Source organism: Cupressus sempervirens, chromosome 2, assembly GCF_028749045.1.
Source record: "Cupressus sempervirens isolate cs-2001-9-10 chromosome 2, ASM2874904v1, whole genome shotgun sequence".
Taxonomy (NCBI): Eukaryota; Viridiplantae; Streptophyta; class Pinopsida; order Cupressales; family Cupressaceae; genus Cupressus; species Cupressus sempervirens.
The window spans coordinates 222938852-222958441 of record NC_143119.1 but is presented as its reverse complement, the minus strand read 5'-3'; the positions used below and the strand labels follow the sequence as shown (position 1 = coordinate 222958441).

The following is a 19590-nucleotide window of genomic DNA, read 5'->3' as shown; positions in this document are numbered from 1 at the left end:
AATGTATATCAGTAATTAGGGCTACTCTCATTGTCACTTTGTGTAAGAGATATTTTACTTTCAGCATTTCATTATCATTCAGTTTGTAAATATCGATTATATGTTATGATCTAAGTTACCATGGTTCGTCCATGCACCCTTCGGACCAACAGAAGTTAAAACTGGTTCAAAGTTCGGGTCTGGTTCGAAGTCTAGTTTGGGCAGGGTGCGATTTTATGACTGTGGGTTCGAACCCGGACAAACCATATTGTTAATTGTCGTCAAACCAAAGGAATTTCCTAATTCTTTTTTGAACTTCATTAAAGTGACTATTGCAAAGTAGCCATAAGCCTGGTACAGAAAATAAGAGAAGATAATTTTTTGACAAGCTTGCTTTCTATAAACTAAGGAGAGATAGTGTCTATTCCATTTGGAGATTTAATTTCAATTTTAACTTAATTCAATCCCACATTGATTTAAGGCAAGGATTGATAGCAAATGGGATGCCAAGGTATCTCGCATGTTGGAACCCTCTCAATTCAGCTCAAACTTCTTAAACTAGTCAAGAGGTGAACAATTTCAGCTTAGCAAGACAGGCTTGCTCTTGGAAATCTTAGCACCATCAAGCTTGCACATTAGGTTCTCAAATTTTCATTGCTCTAAAATCACCAAAAATGTAGTATTATCAAAAAACTGAATATTCAAGAGTTTATCCTTACTAGGAAGAGAAAGATCATTGATTTTCATTCCATTAGTCATTTCTCTCAACAAGTAAAAGATTGTCATTAGAAGCAATCACAAATATAGCAAGAGCCAATGGGCACCCCTATTTTATTTATCTTTTCAGCTGGCAAGGCTCTAAAAGAGAACCTTTAATGTTTTGAATCTTTGATGTTGAACTTGTTACTTGAACTATATGATGGTATGATCACGATGATTATAAGTTTATGGTGTTTTTGTTGTTTAAATGTGCTTAAGCTACTATGCTACATTCTAATTTTAACCCATGCTTCATAAATATGTATATATATAATAATATATATAATAATTATATGTTTTTGTACTAACAAACCCAAACCCCTTTCCAAAATTTTGATGAACTTGCGAACCGGTTCTTAAACTTCAAACTTGGAACCGAGCCCGAACCAGTAACTTAGATTATGATGTATAATATAAAGAATATTCGTGTTATTCTTTTTTTGTAAATGAAATATTGGTTTATCACTTAGTCATGTGCTGAATGTAATTAAATATGCACCTTATCATCTCATGAACATTGTATAGAACTGAATTTTGACATGTGTGAAAATTGAGTAACATTACCATCAATATTGAAACTCGTGATTATATATGTTAGTGTATCAGACTGAGTATATAATAAAATATTAATGGTTCCTCAAGATCAGTATTTATGATGGAAAACTGAAGACAATCAAGGAGACAGAATTATCTAATGTTGAGAGTGCTGATTCATATATACTGGAAGACTGTTGTAAATTTGTGTTCCTTGCATATAAAAATCCGCACGATGATGGATAAATACGTGGGTTTGTCTTGACTATGAGTCATGACTGATAGCCGTAACTCATACGTGAGTCACGTCTATTGGGCATGACTCTTTAGTCAACCGAAACATAAACTAATGCAATCGTAATATAAACTAATGCAACCGCCAATATCTATTTCCAATGAATCGACGGTGGAGGTAATAATGTAGTGAGATGATCGATAACTTATTTTATTTATTCATGTGTAATTTAGTGTTTATATATATATATATATATATATATATATATATATATATATATATATATATATATATATATATATATATATATATATATATATATATATATATATCTTAACACATAGAATATCAATATAAGAGTTACTAACAATCTTCAACTAGTCTATACATTAACAATATCAATCTAACTGTAACTAAAAACTTAAGATGTCAAAGATCCAAGGTAAGGATTGTCTATATGTAGTGGTAGATGGACTTACAAAGTGTGCTCACTTTTAGGCTAATCTTTAAATTTTAAAGCACCGCTAGCAGAATATTTGTTCTTTAGGGAGATTTTGAACCAGTATAACATTGGTACTGGGGTACGTCCAAACATCAAGATGCATGGACGAGTTTTTGGGAGGGAGGACAAAGGGCCTCAATTTCGGGATGCCCGGGGGGGGGGGGGGGGGGCAACGATAGGGCGGGTGGATGTATCCTATACATGTAGAACTTGAAATGCTAGTTATGAAATGATGTTTCAATATGACATACCAAATTGAAATACTTGAACATAGAAAAATCACAACACTAACCAGAACCATTGAACATTTAACGTAGTAACATAGTACATACCCAATAGTAGCATTCAAAAATCAAAATTAAAATAGAAATTCAAGTACCCGTCCTGGCTGCAACTTGGTTTCAAAATGGAAGAGGTGGGGGTACTCAGGTACTCCAAATACCCGATGCAGGGATGTCTGGAGGACAGGGACTTTGAGGTTTTGGGAGGGGTACAAGTCCCCGTGTTTCATTGAGATTTCCAAACTTCATGGCTTGCCAAAGACAACTGTGAGCAATAGAGATAGTGAATACCTAAGTTTGTTTTGGCAAGAACTCTTCCACTTAACAAGGATAGTGCTAACACCTAACTAGCTATTATCCACAAACAAAAGGGCAAATTGTGAATAAGTGGATTCAGAGCTAGATTGTAATGTTTCTTTAATGGTCATCTTAGTTAGTCTTTAATTTATTAGATAGTTTATAATTTTCCCTTTAGTTCACAATTGTTTCATAACAGAAACATTGTCTTTGTAAATCTATATAAGGAGCTTTCATATCCTTTGTTTAATACAAAACTGAGTTACCAGATATGCCCCTAGCCCTGGGAATTCCTAGTTCAATTCTCTCAAAAGTCCGGTCCTTGTCAGATTTTGTTAAAAGCCTATCACAAAGATTGAATTTTGCTGGAAATTCTCTCAGAGAAACTCTGTTAAAATTCAAATGACTTTTGGGCGACTTTTGTTTCCAATGGAGGAGCCCGCACAAAATTTCATAGAATTTTGAGAGAATTTGATTGAAAAACACCTTTTGTTAACTTTTTCAAAAAGTTTTTTTCTCCAAATTAGACTCAGAATTAGATTCAAGCACATGATTAAACTCAAATAACTAATCATATTTAATTTGAATTAGATGTTATTTGAGAAGAAGAATTAGGATGTAAAAAAATGTCACACATCTATTATGGAATGTATGTAATACACCATAATTCGTGCATATAGCTTAAAATGTATTGAAAACTATGGTTTGAACAAAATCTAAGGAGATCTTTACTGTGGATAATTTGGATCCAAAGTTGTTTTCTTTGAATTATCTAGTCTGATAATTAATGTATGAAGCTTACAATATGGCAACAATCACAACCTTGACCTCATTTGATCTGTGATGACTGATTATTGATGTTGACATTATTGTTTTTGAAATAGAACATTGATATGGTGGTGTATTTTGCTATGTTGTTTAATATTAGCATGGTGGTATATGAGCATGTGGCATTTCCCAAACTAATAAATATTGGATTCAAGCATGTGGCATACCAATTACTTTCACAATATGATTGTTTGTTGTATGTTACTACCTTGTGATTCAGACTAATATTGCTTTATAGTTTCAAATTCATACTGCCTTATTATCCAGACAGAACTATACTTCTTGATGGTTTATCCATATGTCTTATTCATTCAATAACTGTATGATTGATTGATTGAATTCCTTTGATTTGATGATTTGAGGTTTGATGAGCAATGATTAAGAGATTGTTGATTAGGTGATTGGTGAGTGATGATGTAATGAATGTCGGTTTGATATATTAGCGAATGTTGACTGAATGTATGCTGATTTAATAGAGTGGTTTTCTGATTGATTGTTTGCTTGGTTAAATATTTGATGATTGCTTTTGTGGATATATGAATGACAATTGATAAGTGATCCTTGGATGATTAATAAGATCTTTTTTTATACTTCATTGGTGAAAGAGCAACCTCCTTTCATAAGACTTCAATCAGCACCCTCCACTGCTGCAATTTGAGAATAATAAATTACTTCCTAGATGGCCCTCCATTGGATGTCCTCCTTAAATGAAACCTTCTCTCCTTTATATGTTCCAATTGAGGGGAAATTCATACCTCCTAATCAAGTTTTTCCTTTGTAACTCACATCCTTTCATGATTATTGTTATCACAAAAGTTTGCACCCTAGTTTATGGGCTGGTTACTAACCTAAAAACCTTGTGAAACTTGGAAACAACCTCCAAGTGTGAGACTTGGAACAATGTTGAATCTTTGGAGAAGGTCGGATTCCTTCGCAATTAGGATGCACCTCAAACTACTGCTTTGAGAGAAAAGGGGGAAGGATGTGCTGAAAGGAGAAAGACGCACCAAATTGGATGTTTGATCTCTTCCTACCAATTACACTTAAACTCAATAAGACCATATCACTACATTATCCAAATATTTATCAACTTTAGCTCTAAGTGAAGGTAAGAGATTGATATAGCCTTGTAAGGAATACAATGTTCACTAGTCAAGACTAACCAACCAATGGTTATACAATCAAAGAAAAAATTCAAATGATGAAATACATGCAAATATTAAGGCAAGGATTCAAGAAATTTAAAATTTAAAATAGGTAAAACAATAATCTATTGAATTACGCAAGGCTTGTTTACAATCACAAAAAAGGAATTATGCTAAGGAATCAAAAAAGAAGATCCTTGAAAGAATGTACATTTTGCCTTTTAAAGAGTTTAGGCATAACTCTTGATCGTACCATGGAGTTCAAACCCTAACTCAAAGTCAAATTACAAAAGAAAGAATTGATCAAATCAAAGATCTGATCTCCGTGTAAGTAAATCCTCTTGTGACAAGAAAAGATCGAGAGTTAATGCCCCCACAATCAAAAGAGTGATCCTGCAACTAGAAGCAGCTTAGCAATAACTATGATCTCAAAAGTCTTCACAATATACTTTATTGGCATGTAGAATCGATTTGGAGAGCCATCTGCAATCATAAATGAGCATGGGATGCCTAGAAGAATTAGATCAAGACCAAAATGTAGTGATGGCGCCATCTGAAAGAGTTGGCAACATGGAGATAGATTGATGAGTGCTAATGAACTTTAATGCTTAGTCATTTCATTCAGCTAATGGAACCCCTATGAAATCACTGCATTCTTTGGGGCCGCTTGACCATTTTGATCCCTTTATTTCAAATATATATTACATTGTTATTTCACAGGTCAACAACTTTGACTAGAAAGGAACTTTGCAAAAGAGAAAAAAGAAACTCTACATCGGACCCACCACCCTCTTTTTCCATTTCACAAATCATAAAATTCTGACTTGAAAGAGTTTTCGCAAAACCTTAACTTTATTGTAGACCCATCATCCACATATCTTCCTTCATTACACCTTCACAGGTCAAAGATTTTGACAAAAATACCTTTTGTGAAATGACCATAGCTTGTTACCTTATTAGTGGACCCACTGTCCACTTGTCTCCATTTATATACACTATTTTTAGTAAGTCGCTTAGATGTTTGGGTCCATAATATTTATGGTAAGTCATCTAGATGGTTAGAGAGCACCACGATTATATAAAAAAAGTTGGTTTGATATTTGACATTTAATGGAGTATAATGATTTAATTTAATTAACTAAAATCTAATTTAAGATTTACTTATATGTCATAAAGTATTTGATTATTATGCCAAATGGGGTGCCAACTTATGGAGTTATAAGGATATTAAATTGACTTTATATTAATAAAGAAAAAAATGATGGGAACACTTATTAATTATTTCACATATGCAAGTTAAACCTTAAATTATTAAAAAGTGACAATTTTAAATAGGGTTTCCGGAAACTTAGTGAGAGGTTAAGGAAGTCATCTCATATACTTGGATTATTTAATTTCTCTCTAAGAAGCTTGAGAACTTTGGCTTTCATTTACAAGAATTCTAAGGACAGAAACCCTTAGAGTTTCTTGGTTCTGTGGACAAAAACCCATTCAACTTATTTGGTGGATTTGATTCAGAATTCACATTAAACTTATTACAAACATTTGGCGTTGAGAAGGAATTGGAAATATCATTTATTTGTAAGTAGTTTCGAACTTTTTGAAGCTATTGGTGATTTTATATGAATTTTCCTTTACTAGGATGGCTAGGGTTTGAGAAGTAATTGCAGTTTAGGAATCAGATTTCATCAGGTTCATATCAGATTCTAGTGGCAAGCATTTGGTGGTACATTTGGCATCATATCCGTTTTATAATAGTAAAGGGATTCATTGCTTCCACTCATGGCCTAGCTAGCTAAATTAGAGGAGATCATTTATAGGTGCTAAATGTTTGTAGAGGCTGCCATCACTTTCAAATTGGATCCGAATTGCTTCAGACTTCATCAGTAGAGTTGCAAGTCATTCCCTTCCACATCAAGTTGCATTGGGTGTTATGTAATGTCCCCATTTTTAGCAAGGTCCTGCAATTGGCCAAGTCTGTCCATCATAGAAACCCTTGCGAGTTAACATAGCGTTTTGGGGGGTCTCAGTTGTGGATTTACTATTTTTAGTAAGTCTATTTTTTTTTTAGTTGTTATTTTTGGCAGTGCAATGGATGACTTGGCAGTTGGTTGTCACCTGCAGTTAATCAGATTAATAATTGTGCAAGCTCTTATTTATTTATTATTCATTGAGTTGCATTATTATAATAATGTTTATATTATTATAATAATGACTTTAAGTGATATTTCTAAAAAGCAAGTTGGAAAGTTTCTAGTGTTGAGTTCTTTTGGGAAACTTCCATGATTTCGAAAGTGGAGTTTTCTGGATACTTTTTTCCAACAAAAGCTTCTAAATAAGAGCTCATTCATTGGGAAAGGCACGCTTGATTATATATCTAATGTTGTGCCTTTGTGGCTTCTTCCTAGGTTCTTAACTGTATGCCCTTGCTGATGTATATGGGTTGGAAATTTTAATAATTGTACTTGCAATTCAGTTGCTGAGGTATTGCTAAGATTGTCTAACTCCTTTACTGTTCATCACTGTATCTAAGAAGTGTTTTATTCCATTGCTGAAGTATAGTGGATTTGTCGTATTTCTCCTACTGTGTTCACTATGGCTAAGGAGACGTACTTCCTGGAGATTAATCAATTATTACTGTTTGGCAATTAAGGTGTGTTTGATTCAGTGGTTTGTGATAGCTGAAGTATATTTTGGAAAACGTGTGGAGTTCTGAATTTTGCTGATTGAATTACGGCTAGTAAGGCCAAGTATACACCTGGGAGTCACGTGAGGAAGCTAGAGCATTTTAATTGACAGCCAACGTCAATTACCTCTGCTGACGTTATTGTTGGGGCCAGAATTCATCCAATATAGCATTGGACGTGGGGAGTTTTGTTGGCATTAGGACTTGAGAGGTGGGTGCTACTAAACATTGGATGCCATATAGATGCGTTTGGACATTCTTTGCTGATTGGCATTTCCTGCATTCACAAACTGCAATCAGGTTCATTTAGGAATTGTAGATTTTGAATAGAAGTTTGTTCAGAGACATTTGATTTCTTTTTAAAAAAGTAAAATCCAATGTAATATTGGAGTTGTCTTTCATGATCACAGAGTTCTTTGTTGTTAACTTATATTCCAAAATATAGTTTTAAGAAATAAAACAAAGGAAAAAGAGGAATTTGTTCATTAAGTTTTGCAGAGGAAAACCAAGGGTTATTACAGTGGTATCAGAGCAGTTTCCTACCAGTGTGCAGGAATTGGGCTCAGTTTTTATTTTGTTCGGTGCTGACTTTGAAGATTTTCAAATATGATTTCTAGAGTAACCAACACTTTAATTTCTCCAGCTATGGACAAACATAGGACTGGTAGTTCTAGAGATTGATGGAGTAATGAGAAAGTTAGCATAAAAATGAATGCCTTGCAGGAGAGTTTGGAGAAGCTGAAGCTTCATCAGCAAAGGTTGGCAGAAAGCTTATCAAATCCAGCGACGGTTGAGAGGGCAGCGAGGTATATGGTTTCCACCTTTAGAAGGCCGACATCGGGGTTGCAGGGAAGGAAGCTTGAGTTTTCCCTGACAGGTGTCCATGATGTTGTTGTTCCTTCATTTAGTATGACACATGCTAGTCCTATCTGCAGTATTGATGATGGTCTAGTTTCGCAAGGACATGTGGATAGCAACACTGAGCTTCAGCAGGTTGAGGCTTCCAAAGTAGTCGCTATGGATAGTTCAGAGGCAGTTGGTGATGTAGTTGTCACTAATTTTTCAGACTCACCAGAGGAGGGAGTTGTTATTGGCGACTTATATGTCAGCTACTGTAGTGTTGCTCATGTATAGGAGGCAGTTGCTTCCTTAGGTGGGACTGAGGCATGTATGGAGTCACCTAACTTTGATGTTGGTGGTACAGGTGTCACAATGAAGTCGGGATATGTGGATACAGATGGTATGGATACATCTGATGATGCTATGAGCTGCACCGGGTATGATATCCCTTATCAAATATTGGGTGATGACTCCGAGGAGGTTTTGCATGAGCCCCAAGATCGATGTTTACATGATCATATGTTTGAGGTGGAAGCTGACACATGCAAGGAGATTAATATTGCAAGGGCTTCCATTTCTTCGGATGAGGAGTTGGTTGAGCTACCCGGTAGTTGTATCTCAGATGTGGAGTTGTGCGAGGATGATGGCGCACGTATGAGCGATCTTGTGGTGGGCGGTTCTAATTCAGTTTCCTATCACAATACAATTTGTGAGACAGAGAGATTGCATAGGAGTCAAGGGTTACAGAGGCATCATGTGACTAGTCAACTGAAGGTGAGTGATAGTGACATTTCTTCAGCTCTTGGGCATTATGATGTTTTCCGTCAGATGCTAGCTGCGTCTGATTAGGGTGCTCCTATGTCTGATGAGCGCAGTGATAGTACTCTTTCTCTAGCAAAGGTTCATTCGCTTCGAGAGGCTACTAGGATCTTGAAGCATAATTACTCGTAGCTAGTTGCTAATCGAGATTACCTTCTGGAGTGGGGTAGCACCTGTCATGAGATATTGTTAGAGAAAGAGGAGGTGGTAGAACTCACCCAAGAGCTTGACGTGACTGTGGACTCTCTTTAGTGTACTCAGCAGGCTCTTGTAGAGTTGGAGCATGTTTGGACCACACCAAACCCAGATCCAATTCAGTTGCATGTTGTGGTGGGTAGTGAGTTTGCTTCTACGGTTGGGGATGATGGACATGATGATGTGGCCAACACATCTGTCCAAGATATGGGTGCAGTAGGTATAGATGAGATGAGAGTATCACAAAAGTTGGGCTCTCATGTTGATTTTTTTCCTTTTGCTAAAAGCGAATCTATTTCTTCATCTCGTACAGCTAATATCATTGAACAGCTGGCAGTGCCACATTTTCAGAGGGATCAGTTGTGGGTTGTTGGGGAGCAAGTTGATGCTTCCACATATAATTTCTACTGCACTTGCAATTTAGCTGTAGAGGTATAGCTAAGATTGCCTAACTTCTCTACTGTTCATCACTATATCTGAGAAGTGTTTTATTCCACTGCTGAAGTATACTAGATTTGTTGTATTTCTCCTACTGTGTTCACTATGGCTAAGGAGACGTACTTCCTAGAGATTAATCAATTGTTACTGTTTGGCAATTGAGCTGTGTTTGATTCAATGGTTTGTGATAGCTGAAGTATATTCTGGAAAATGTGTGGAGTTCTGAGTTTTGCTGATTGAATTACGGCTAGCAAGGCCAACTATACACCCGGGAGTCACGTGAGAAAGCTAGAGCATTTTAATTGATAGCCAACGTCAATTACCTCTATTGACGTTATTGTTGGGGCCAGAATTCATCCAATATAGCATTGGACGTGGGGAGTTTTGCTAGCATTAGGAATTGAGAGGTGGCTGCTGCTAAACATTGGATGTGATATAGATGCATTTGGACATTCTTTGTTGATTGGCGTTTCCTGCATTCACAAACAGCAATCAGGTTCATTTTGGCATTGTAGATTTTGAATAAAAGTTTCAGAGACATTTGATTTCTTTTTTTAAAAGTGAAGTCCAGTGTAATATTGGAGTTGTCTTTCATGATCATAGAGTTCTCTGTTGTTAACTTATATTCTGATTCCTGAAATATAGTTTTAAGAAATAAAACAAAGGAAAAGAGGAGTTTGTTCATTAAGTTTTGCAGAGGAGAACCAAGGGTTATTACATGTCATTTATAATACACACAAGGAAGGAAGCAAAACAAGTATGTGAGGAGCCGTATCAGACTCTGTAATTGTCAATATAATGCATTCTGTATATACTATTCCAGTCTAATATCATTGTATCAAACCTAATAGTAAGTGTATTCAATTCTGATTTATGCCTAATGCAATATCATTTCTTTAAGTTTTTCTTGTCAAATTTTGGTGCAATTGTTGTTTATCATTTTGTATTTCTACTTGATTTGGCAATGGACGTAGACCCCAAAATGTAAACAATAATCAGAATATCAGATAATAGTGGGTTGTGTGTGAAGTGTTTGATGAAATGTCAAACATCTGAACTTGAAGAAAACATATCAGAATTATAGTAGGCGTTATTTTAGTGGCATAGACTACCCTTCTGAAGCTGATGTGATTCTTCGCACAAAGATATTTATCAGATTAAAAATTTCTTTCCTAGAACATAAACCAAAATGATTGCACTAAATTATAATCGCAGTGGTTCTAGAAAAGAAAAACTATAAATATTTTCCTACAGAAAATTAAAAAATCTAATGAAGTTATAAATTACATTTAGCTTATTTTTTATTGATCACTATGGCAATAACCAAAAACACAACGACGCTTTTCATTGTGCCCTTCTGAAATCAGTAAATGCTAGCCTAGTTGGGATCCCTGCTCCACTAGCCCTACCAGAAGATGTACACAAATGTGCTGTTCTTGACGTGCAAGTAAAGATTACAAACAAGTAGTGGCAATCATCCAGCCATAGTTGCATTTTTCTTTATGTTTAACTAGATCAATTTATTATTTTGGAGTGATGGAGTCCCGTGCAAGGGGTTACTGCTCCTATATTATGGTGCAGGTGGCCCCGTGGAAGATAAAATTCCCAGCATCCTTAGATTTGGTATTTTTGCTGAAACTTTGAGGTGCTTTCGTTTTACAAACAAAAAAGCCAAATTCTGCTAGTAATGGGGAGTCATAAATTTTATGGATCTGTTGAAAATTATGATTTATACTTTTTTAACAAAAGGCATCATACAGGGGGTTTATATTTTGTCATAATATTTTCAGAATATTTTTATTGATTTCTTAATAAAAATCCTAAATGCTTCAGAATTTTCATTATGTCACCTGCTGGGAAGACTTTCAAATGCCCCCCCATTTGAGGCGACTAGGTTACTTTTCCGTTAGTGTTCTTTATTCTATGAAGTTTTGAACCATAGAATTCTGTTTTGTTTTAATGGTAGTTATCTGTGTTAAGAAAAATAGCACAGCAGAGATGTGCAAATGGCAAAGCAATACACAAAACAAGAACAGAGCAAACAGAGAATGCTTTCTGTATTAGAGGTCTTCATACAACCTTACATACCAGCTTACGTTCTATCTTGAGATAGATTGGATACTATAATACAAGAACCATAAACAAGGCGCCAAAGAACCAATTTGAAAGACCAAATTGAGCGCCAACATCTGAAAGCTTCTCAAAGTCAAACATTGTCATGAATGCTTAAACTACTCGTAGGCAAACTTTATGTGTGCGGTTAACACGACACATTGAGATTTGTGCATCTCATTTAGATCAACAATTCATATTGATTGCAGGAGAAACTTAACTAAGATAGTTATGTGAACCTGCAGGAACCCGGAATGCTGCCACGTGTACAGGGTTAACATTACATGTTATCCCATCCCGATGACACGTTTTGCTAATGACTTCATTTGATTGACACATACATAACATTCTCCCACTTGAAGCAAATGAAGAGAAACATCTTCCCTTGCAACCTTCATAGAAACTAATTCACTTATTAATCTAAAATCAGAAATATTACTTTCTGCAGGTGCATAATACCCTCCACCATTCAGGAAACCCTTAAACTCATTAAACATTTCACCTGCAACTGTCCTCCACTTCTCTGTGACCATGAACACTGCATCTAGAAACCTATCATGTTTACTAGTCACCCTACCTTATTTTGTAAAAGACAAACAAAGGTGATATTGTTTGGAATCACACCATACCTTTGCATTCTCTCAAACATTTTCACAAATTCATGCATATTGAAAATAGAACTTTCTACAAATTCATTAAATTGAAACCCAAATTTCACTGTTTCATCATGGACACCCTTACCTTGCTCCAAAGCTGCCAAATCAACACATGTTGCAAGAACAGTAGGTTTCACATCCACATTGGCATCCATGTTCTCTATCTCCTCTTTGTCAGCATCATGGTTTTCTTTGTTACTTGAGGAATTTCCTTTGTCGCCTTTTGCAGGCTCAACGACAGTTTCCATGGCCATCTTGGCATCCACCTTAGCCTCTTCCACAATGGTGATCTTTGGCTCTTCCTTCAGCTCTTTTGTGGGCTCAACAACACACTCCATGGCCATCTCTTCGTGTTCTTTGTATCCTCTGTTTTCACAATAGTGGCAGATTTTTCAGCCAGTAACCTCCTGCACTTGCCTTTTCAGATAGGCATCCTCATTTTCTGGAGCGTCTCTAGCTGGTTCAAAATCACTACCACCATCTTCATCTTCTAGCTTGCCAATTGATTGTGTCAGGTACTATATATCATAATCTCCTTTCTCATCTTCACCATCAGCCTGCGCATCATTGTTTACAACAACCATGTCCTCCATCAAGCTATCCATAGCATCATATACCCCTTCATCTTCTGCTCCTCCAAAAATCTCAGCAAATGATGCATCCATTTTTGTCCAATCATCTACAGCCTGAGGTTTTATATCCTCAAAGAAATGCCCATCATCAGGGGCCCAACCACTTCTTTTGTCATCACTATCAAATTCCAACATGTTAATGGACTCTTCTATAACAGAATCTGATTCAGCATCTTATTCATCTGAAACCTCATCTTCATTAGTGCAAAAGTCATATGAAGGCAACTCTTCAAAGGAATAAATATCACTTTCATCATGGCAACGATTCCTAGCCATGATGCATTTAGCCCAATAAGGTAGACTTGAAAAATCCATTTCACCCAACAAATCTCTTCAGAAAACTCTTCAAACTGCTCTCTAGCAGCTCTTTACTCTTGCTTGCTCTACCTCTACAAGTTAAACACAGCTGGTTAGCCTTGTGTCTTCTGGAGGACAAAAACATTGTAATGTCCCCACTTTAGCAATCAACCAAGTGTGTGTGTGTTAGCCTAGTTCTACATGCTCCCGAGAGCTAACGAAAGGTTTAAAGGGATCTTAGAGTGTTTTGGCCTAGTCATCTCCAGTTTGGGCCAAAATGGAGTTGATTTACTCAGTTTTGGGCATACTTACTATTTTAAGTAAGTCAGCAAGACATATAAGAAGCTAGTTTTGGTGATCAAAATTGATAGTCCTCAGTGAGAGCTTTCCGACGAGCTATCGCTCGTGTTGTTCAGAGTCCGATAGCTAATATATTTTTATGCCTGAAGTATTATTAAAGTAACATTACAATTTAGAGAGGAGATTTTGAGGGCATTTCGTGATACACCTACAGCTGGGCATCTAGGGATCTTCAAGACTTATAGGCAGATCCGAGAGCGGTTCTCATGGAGAGGGCTCAAGGATGATGTTCAGAGGTATGTTAGGGAGTGTGCAGTTTGTCAACAAAATAAGGGAGAGCACACGTTCCCTACAAGTTTACTACAATCCTTGTCCATTCTAGACAGGAAATGGGAAAGTATTTCTATGGACTTCATCAATGGTTTACCACGAGTGCATGGAAGAGATTGTATTTATGTGATGGTAGACAGATTGACAAAATTTACTCACTTTTTTGTTATTCCTTCTACTTATATAGTAGCTCAGGTGGCAGATTATTCTTCAGAGAGGTTTTCAAGTTGCATGGGATACCGAGATTTATTGTTAGTGACAAGGATAGCAAGTTCATAAGCGCCTTTTGGCAGGAGTTGTTTAGGTTGTGCAGTACAAATCTTACACCTAGTACGAGTTACCACCCTCAGACAGATGGGCAGACGGAGATGGTAAATAAATGGGTGGAAGGCTATTTGCGGAACTATGTGATTGCGCAACAGAGAGCGTGGGTCAAGTGGTTATACATGGGAGAATATTGTTACAATACCACATATCACATGACCATCGGAATGACTCCACTTATGGCATTGTATGGGTATGAAGCACTCAGTTTCATGGATTTAATTTTGGGGAATAGCCGAGTGCCCAAAGGAAAAGACCTGTTGCAAGATAGTCAAGATATCCTAAGAGCACTCAAGTAGAACATACAACAGGCTCAAAATCAGCAGCAGTTGTATGTTGATCAGCATAGGGTAGAGCGTAGTTTTGAGATAGGGGATATGGTGTATTTGAGGCTACAGCCATATAGGCAGTCATCGCTCAAGAAGAGTAGATCAGAGAAGCTGGAGCTTAAATTTTATGGTCCCTACAAGGTGATTTGCAGAGTGGGCGAAGTCGCCTATGAGCTTGAGTTTCGAGAGGGCAATGTGGTGAACAATGTATTTCATGTGTCAAGGTTTAAGAAATCCATTGGTCAGAGTGTAGTTCCTTCTACAGATTTACCCCCTTTGGATGAGGAGTGGAAGCTCGTGTTAGTACCTGAGGCCATTCTGGACACCCGAGACAAGAAACTCAAATCTAGGTAGTGAAGGAGTATTTGGTCAAATGGAAAGACTTGTCGAAGGAGGATGTTACATGGGAGAGTGAGTAGGTTATTCAGCAAGTTGGATTGAGATTGCTTGAGGACAAGCAAATTTCAAGGGGGGCGCACTGTAATGTCCCCACTTTAGCAGTCAACCAAGTGTGTGTGCGTTAGCCTAGTTCTACATGGTCCCGAGGGCTAACGAAGAGTTTAAAGGGATCTTAAAGTGTTTTGGCTTGTCATCTCCAATTTGGGCCAAGACGAAGTTGATTTACTCGATTTCAGGCATACTATTTTTAGTAAGTCAGCAGGACTCAGGGGAGGCTAGTTTTGATGATCGAAATTGATACTCCTCAGTGAGAGATTCCGATGAGTTATCACTCGTGTTGTTCGGAGTCCGATAGCTAATATATTTTTGTGCCTGAAGTATTATTAAAGTAACATTTAATTTAGTTGTAAAATATTGAAGTGTTACTTTAATATTAAATTTTATGGGAATGTGTGCAAATCAAAGGGGGACCCTAAGGGAGACATAAGTGATTATTTTAATATCTTTTATATTGCACATGTTTTATCCCACATTGCTCATGTGAGTTGAACCGACCCTTGGAGAAAGAATAAAAAGGAGCATTAGTGGCTTCATTCGGCAGGTGGAATATGAGAAGAAAATTGATGTGCAAGTTGCAGATCCGTTCTTGGCATTAGAGGACGTCTATCCTCTCTTGTGACATTCTAGATGTCATTCCCTTGGGGTTTGGCCTTTGGAATTCATTGCTAACAGCTTCATTAATAGGCAGATTGGGCGCATTTCCAGCTTTAGGCGGATTGGGTGTATGCTCATATCATTCTCACTTCTTGTCCAATGCTTATGCCATTGTGAAGGGATGCTTTTATGAGGGTCTTGGACTGATTGAAGGCAGATTTTACTGTAGTAGCACTGTAGCATGGCACTATTCATATTACTATAGCAACAAGATGGGAAGTCATTACTGGAATATTATGTTATAATGCTAGAGTAATTAGTGAGTTGAAAAGTATGCTATATATTTGATTTTATTAGTTTGAAAATTAATATTATTTCAGCAGTAGTTCAATCTTCAGTTTGCATATTATTATAAATTCCTTCTTGTTCGTGTTATGTGGTTTCAGATCTATGTAAAGACATAAAAAGAAACAAACATTTTAGTTCCAGTGCCATAAAGGGGTTAAAACATTTAATGGAGAAATTAAGAGTTGGATGCAAATTTTTTGACTAAATTCCTGTCAACAGTTGGTTCAGTTTTTGGGCATTTCTAGGGTGCCCATTACAAACATGACTAGATCTCCTTCCGTCTTTGAAGGATACGAACACAACTTGTTCGCCTAAAGCTTTCAATCTCCTTCAGTCACACCCAACCTTCTTCTCTCCACACTTTGCTTGTAGCAAATTTTTTACAGCTGCAAACCCTTGGCTTTCCAAGATCTCTAAACCTTGTGCTTTGCACACTTTGCAACAACAAGTTTCTCATAGCTGCAAAACCTTTGGCCTTCCCAGATCTCCAAGTTTCTCACAGCTGCAAAACCCTTGGCCCTCCCAGATCTCCAACCTTCGGCTCTAATACCACTTGTTAAGAAAAATAGCACAGCCGAGATGTGTAAATGGAAAAGCAATACACACAACAAGAGCAAAGCAAAAAGAGAATACTTTCTGTATTAGATTTCTTCATACAACCTTACATACGAGCTTGCGTTCTATTTTGAGATACATTGGATATTATAATAGAAGAACCATAAACAAGGCTCCAGAGCACCAATTTGAAAGACCAAATTGGGCGCCAACATCTGAAAGCTTCTCAAAGTCAAACATTGTCATGAATGCTTCAACTACTTGCGGGCAAACTTTACGAGCACAGTTAACACGAAAAATTGAAATCCCTGCATCTCATTTAGATCAACGATTCATATTGATTTCGGTAGAAAATTTAATAAAAATAGTATGTGAACCCACCGAAATGCTGCCACGTGTCCAGGGTTAACATTACATGTTATCCCATCCTGATGACACATTTTGCTAATGACTTAGTTTGATTCATACATACATAACAACCTGTGCACTGCCCTGTGCATGAGCCGTCAGTAGAAGGATTGTACGTTGCTTTCATGATGCCCTGGAATAGTCTTTTAGAGATTTTTGTTTTACAGATAATGTTGGGAAATTCACTCAGTCCATGTACGAGCATTTTTACTCTCTGACTGTTTATTTTCTTCTGCGTGATAGTAGATGGACCCAAGATAATCCTTAAGAATATGAACCAATTATCTTGCACCAAAATCAAGACCCACTATCACAACCCTCCTTCTAGTTCAACTTTTCAACACCTACCAAAAACCTTAATTGGTTCACCTTCTCATGTTCTACCCATTACACTCCAACATGCATTCCCTCAAACAAATATTCCAACTAGCATGCTGCGTGAACACAAACTATTCTATCCAATTGATTGATCATCGATTCATTATTTTGGACCAATATTCCAAATGATTGTTCATTGATTCATCCAACAATGTTTATATAACACTAAAGCTATGAGCAACTTTGTCCTAGCATGTATAATCAGGACAGAGGCAGCATTGCAAAACTCTACTCATTAGCTGCTAAACCCGAATACCGCTTGTTTCATAAATTCAAAATAATACTTACAATAACAAACTCCTGTAAATATGATGAATATACTAACCTCGCCCCCATCATCCAGCACAAAAACTTCCCCGTGCTCGAACGGAGACATGGTCCCAGCATCTGTATTCAGATATGGATCTGCAGAAAACACAATTAGGGATAAATGCCTGCTTAAACTACAGAGAAAAAATTGATAGTCATATCTATTTTAATATGGCGATCACCAAAAAGACTAATAAATTCTCCTAAAAGATTGATGGGTGTGCCTAATTTACAATAGATAATCAAAATAAGGCTATAATTTGCGGAAAAAAATTGATGGATGTACCTATTTTAATTTAAGTAACACGAAGTCCGCATGCTTTCCAGACGACTATGAGGCTATAATTTGCGTAAAAAAATTGATGGATGTACCTATTTTAATTGAAGTAACACGAAGTCCGCATGCTTTCAAGATGACTCCAATGCTGGAAGCTGTAACACCTTTTCCAAGCCCACTCACCACACCCCCAGAGACCAATACATACTTCATTTTTAGCTTTACACTTGTTTTCTACCAAGTTGTCCAGTATTTACAAACCTGCTTTCAAACAGATTGCACGGTCTATTTGCAGCCAAATCAATTTAAACCCCGGGGCATGAATGTTTCTTGATTCAGGAAAAAATCTCCATTCGTACTTTATTGGGAGCCATCTTCCACAGTTATCTCTGATTTTTTGAAATTTGATTCGGTGTAGCGTTTTTCCAAATCAATGTGAAAACGTAACTACATGCTCTGTTTCCCGTGTATAGACAACTGTCTAAATTAGTGACCCTATGATTGAGGAGAGATAAGGGCATTTTATTATTATTATTACTATAATGTTTGAAAAACTAACTAAATAAGGGACAGCGTGTCGTCAAAAGTACAGGCAATTATTGTGAAAAGTGGTTTCGTGTTTTACTTCGGTACTTACGTCCAAGATTTGTTAATTTATATACTGATTATTCTTTTTAGTGCTTAATTTAGATTTTGATATATTATGTTTTGAGAAGGAAGAATCACCTTTATTACGTGGGTTGATTCTGGAAATTCTCGCCAATCAAATCATCTTATTTTTAGAGATGAGATGAAGTTTAATTTCTGAATAGCTTTTCTATTAGTGTTGCACTTTTTATGATTAGTTAATTAGTTTAATATTTATTAATCAATCATAATGAATTATGTTTTTAATGAAGAGAGGACAGTCGTGTAAGAGTATATAAATCAGAAATCTCAAAATTATTCAAAAAGTGTACAAAAAATTGATGATTTCGGTCTGATGGAGATTTAGAGTTGGAAGCCCAGTACTTGAACGGGTTCCAATGGTTGTGATAGAAATTGTGTACTTCATACCTACACTTGTTGACTCAAATGTCCAATTTTTTTGACAACATTGCACCAATACTTGTGACTTTAAAGTTGTTAGTACAATGATGATTACCAAAAAATGAATGAAAATGCACCCTTTGATCTAAAAAGTAACCAATGATGTGATGTCACATCACCGGTTCAACTATGGGTGCCCTTTATGCACAACCATTGGTCTCACTTTTTTTTTGGGCTATTTTGGACAACTTGGCAAAAAGCATGCTGATGTGGCATCATAACGAGTGACGTGGACTTGAAACCTTAGTTATAAATAGACGACTCACCAAGTAAACTACTATAAAAAATTGGGAGCGATTTGAAATTTTTACGTAGAGTTTTGATAAGCGTGAAGTTAGGGTGTTCAAGTATCGGGTCCTCTCCCTTATAATTGAGAAATAAATTGCAAATTGTTAAAGCATCGCAAGGGTATTTAGAATAGGCATGGGACAAGGATGCCAAGAAGGCAAAAGCAAGATCTGAAATGAAGGGATTACAAGGGGCATAAATTTTTGACCCTCCTAGGGTTTCAGAAGAGGATTTGTGTACATCTCGTCTCCCTGTCATCACTCCAACTTCAAATTCTTTATTTTTGACTCTTCTCATTGCCGAGTGTTGAAAAACCAAGAGGAATCCATTTCACTTTTTCTTAAACTTTTGAGAATCTCAGGGAGGG

The 19590-nt window shown here is 36.6% G+C and overlaps 1 protein-coding gene across 5 annotated transcripts in view; it reads right to left on the bottom strand.

Moving 5' to 3' along the window:
- Nucleotides 1–18343, bottom strand: part of LOC149571854 (uncharacterized) — a 215475-nt gene extending 197132 nt beyond the window's left edge. The window contains exons 1-2 of one of the 5 annotated variants that reach the window (XM_089813272.1): nucleotides 17942–18343; nucleotides 17586–17665 (exon numbers count right to left, since the gene is read on the bottom strand). In XM_089813272.1, coding sequence (XP_089669398.1) covers nucleotides 17586–17665; nucleotides 17942–18059 — 198 coding nt within the window. In that variant the 5' untranslated portion in view covers nucleotides 18060–18343. Of the gene's footprint in view, nucleotides 1–17585; nucleotides 17666–17855 lie in introns of all 5 variants that reach the window. The other 4 variants (XM_089813273.1, XM_089813275.1, XM_089813276.1 and 1 more) reach the window with 4 other exon arrangements.
- Nucleotides 18344–19590: the final 1247 nt, after the last annotated feature.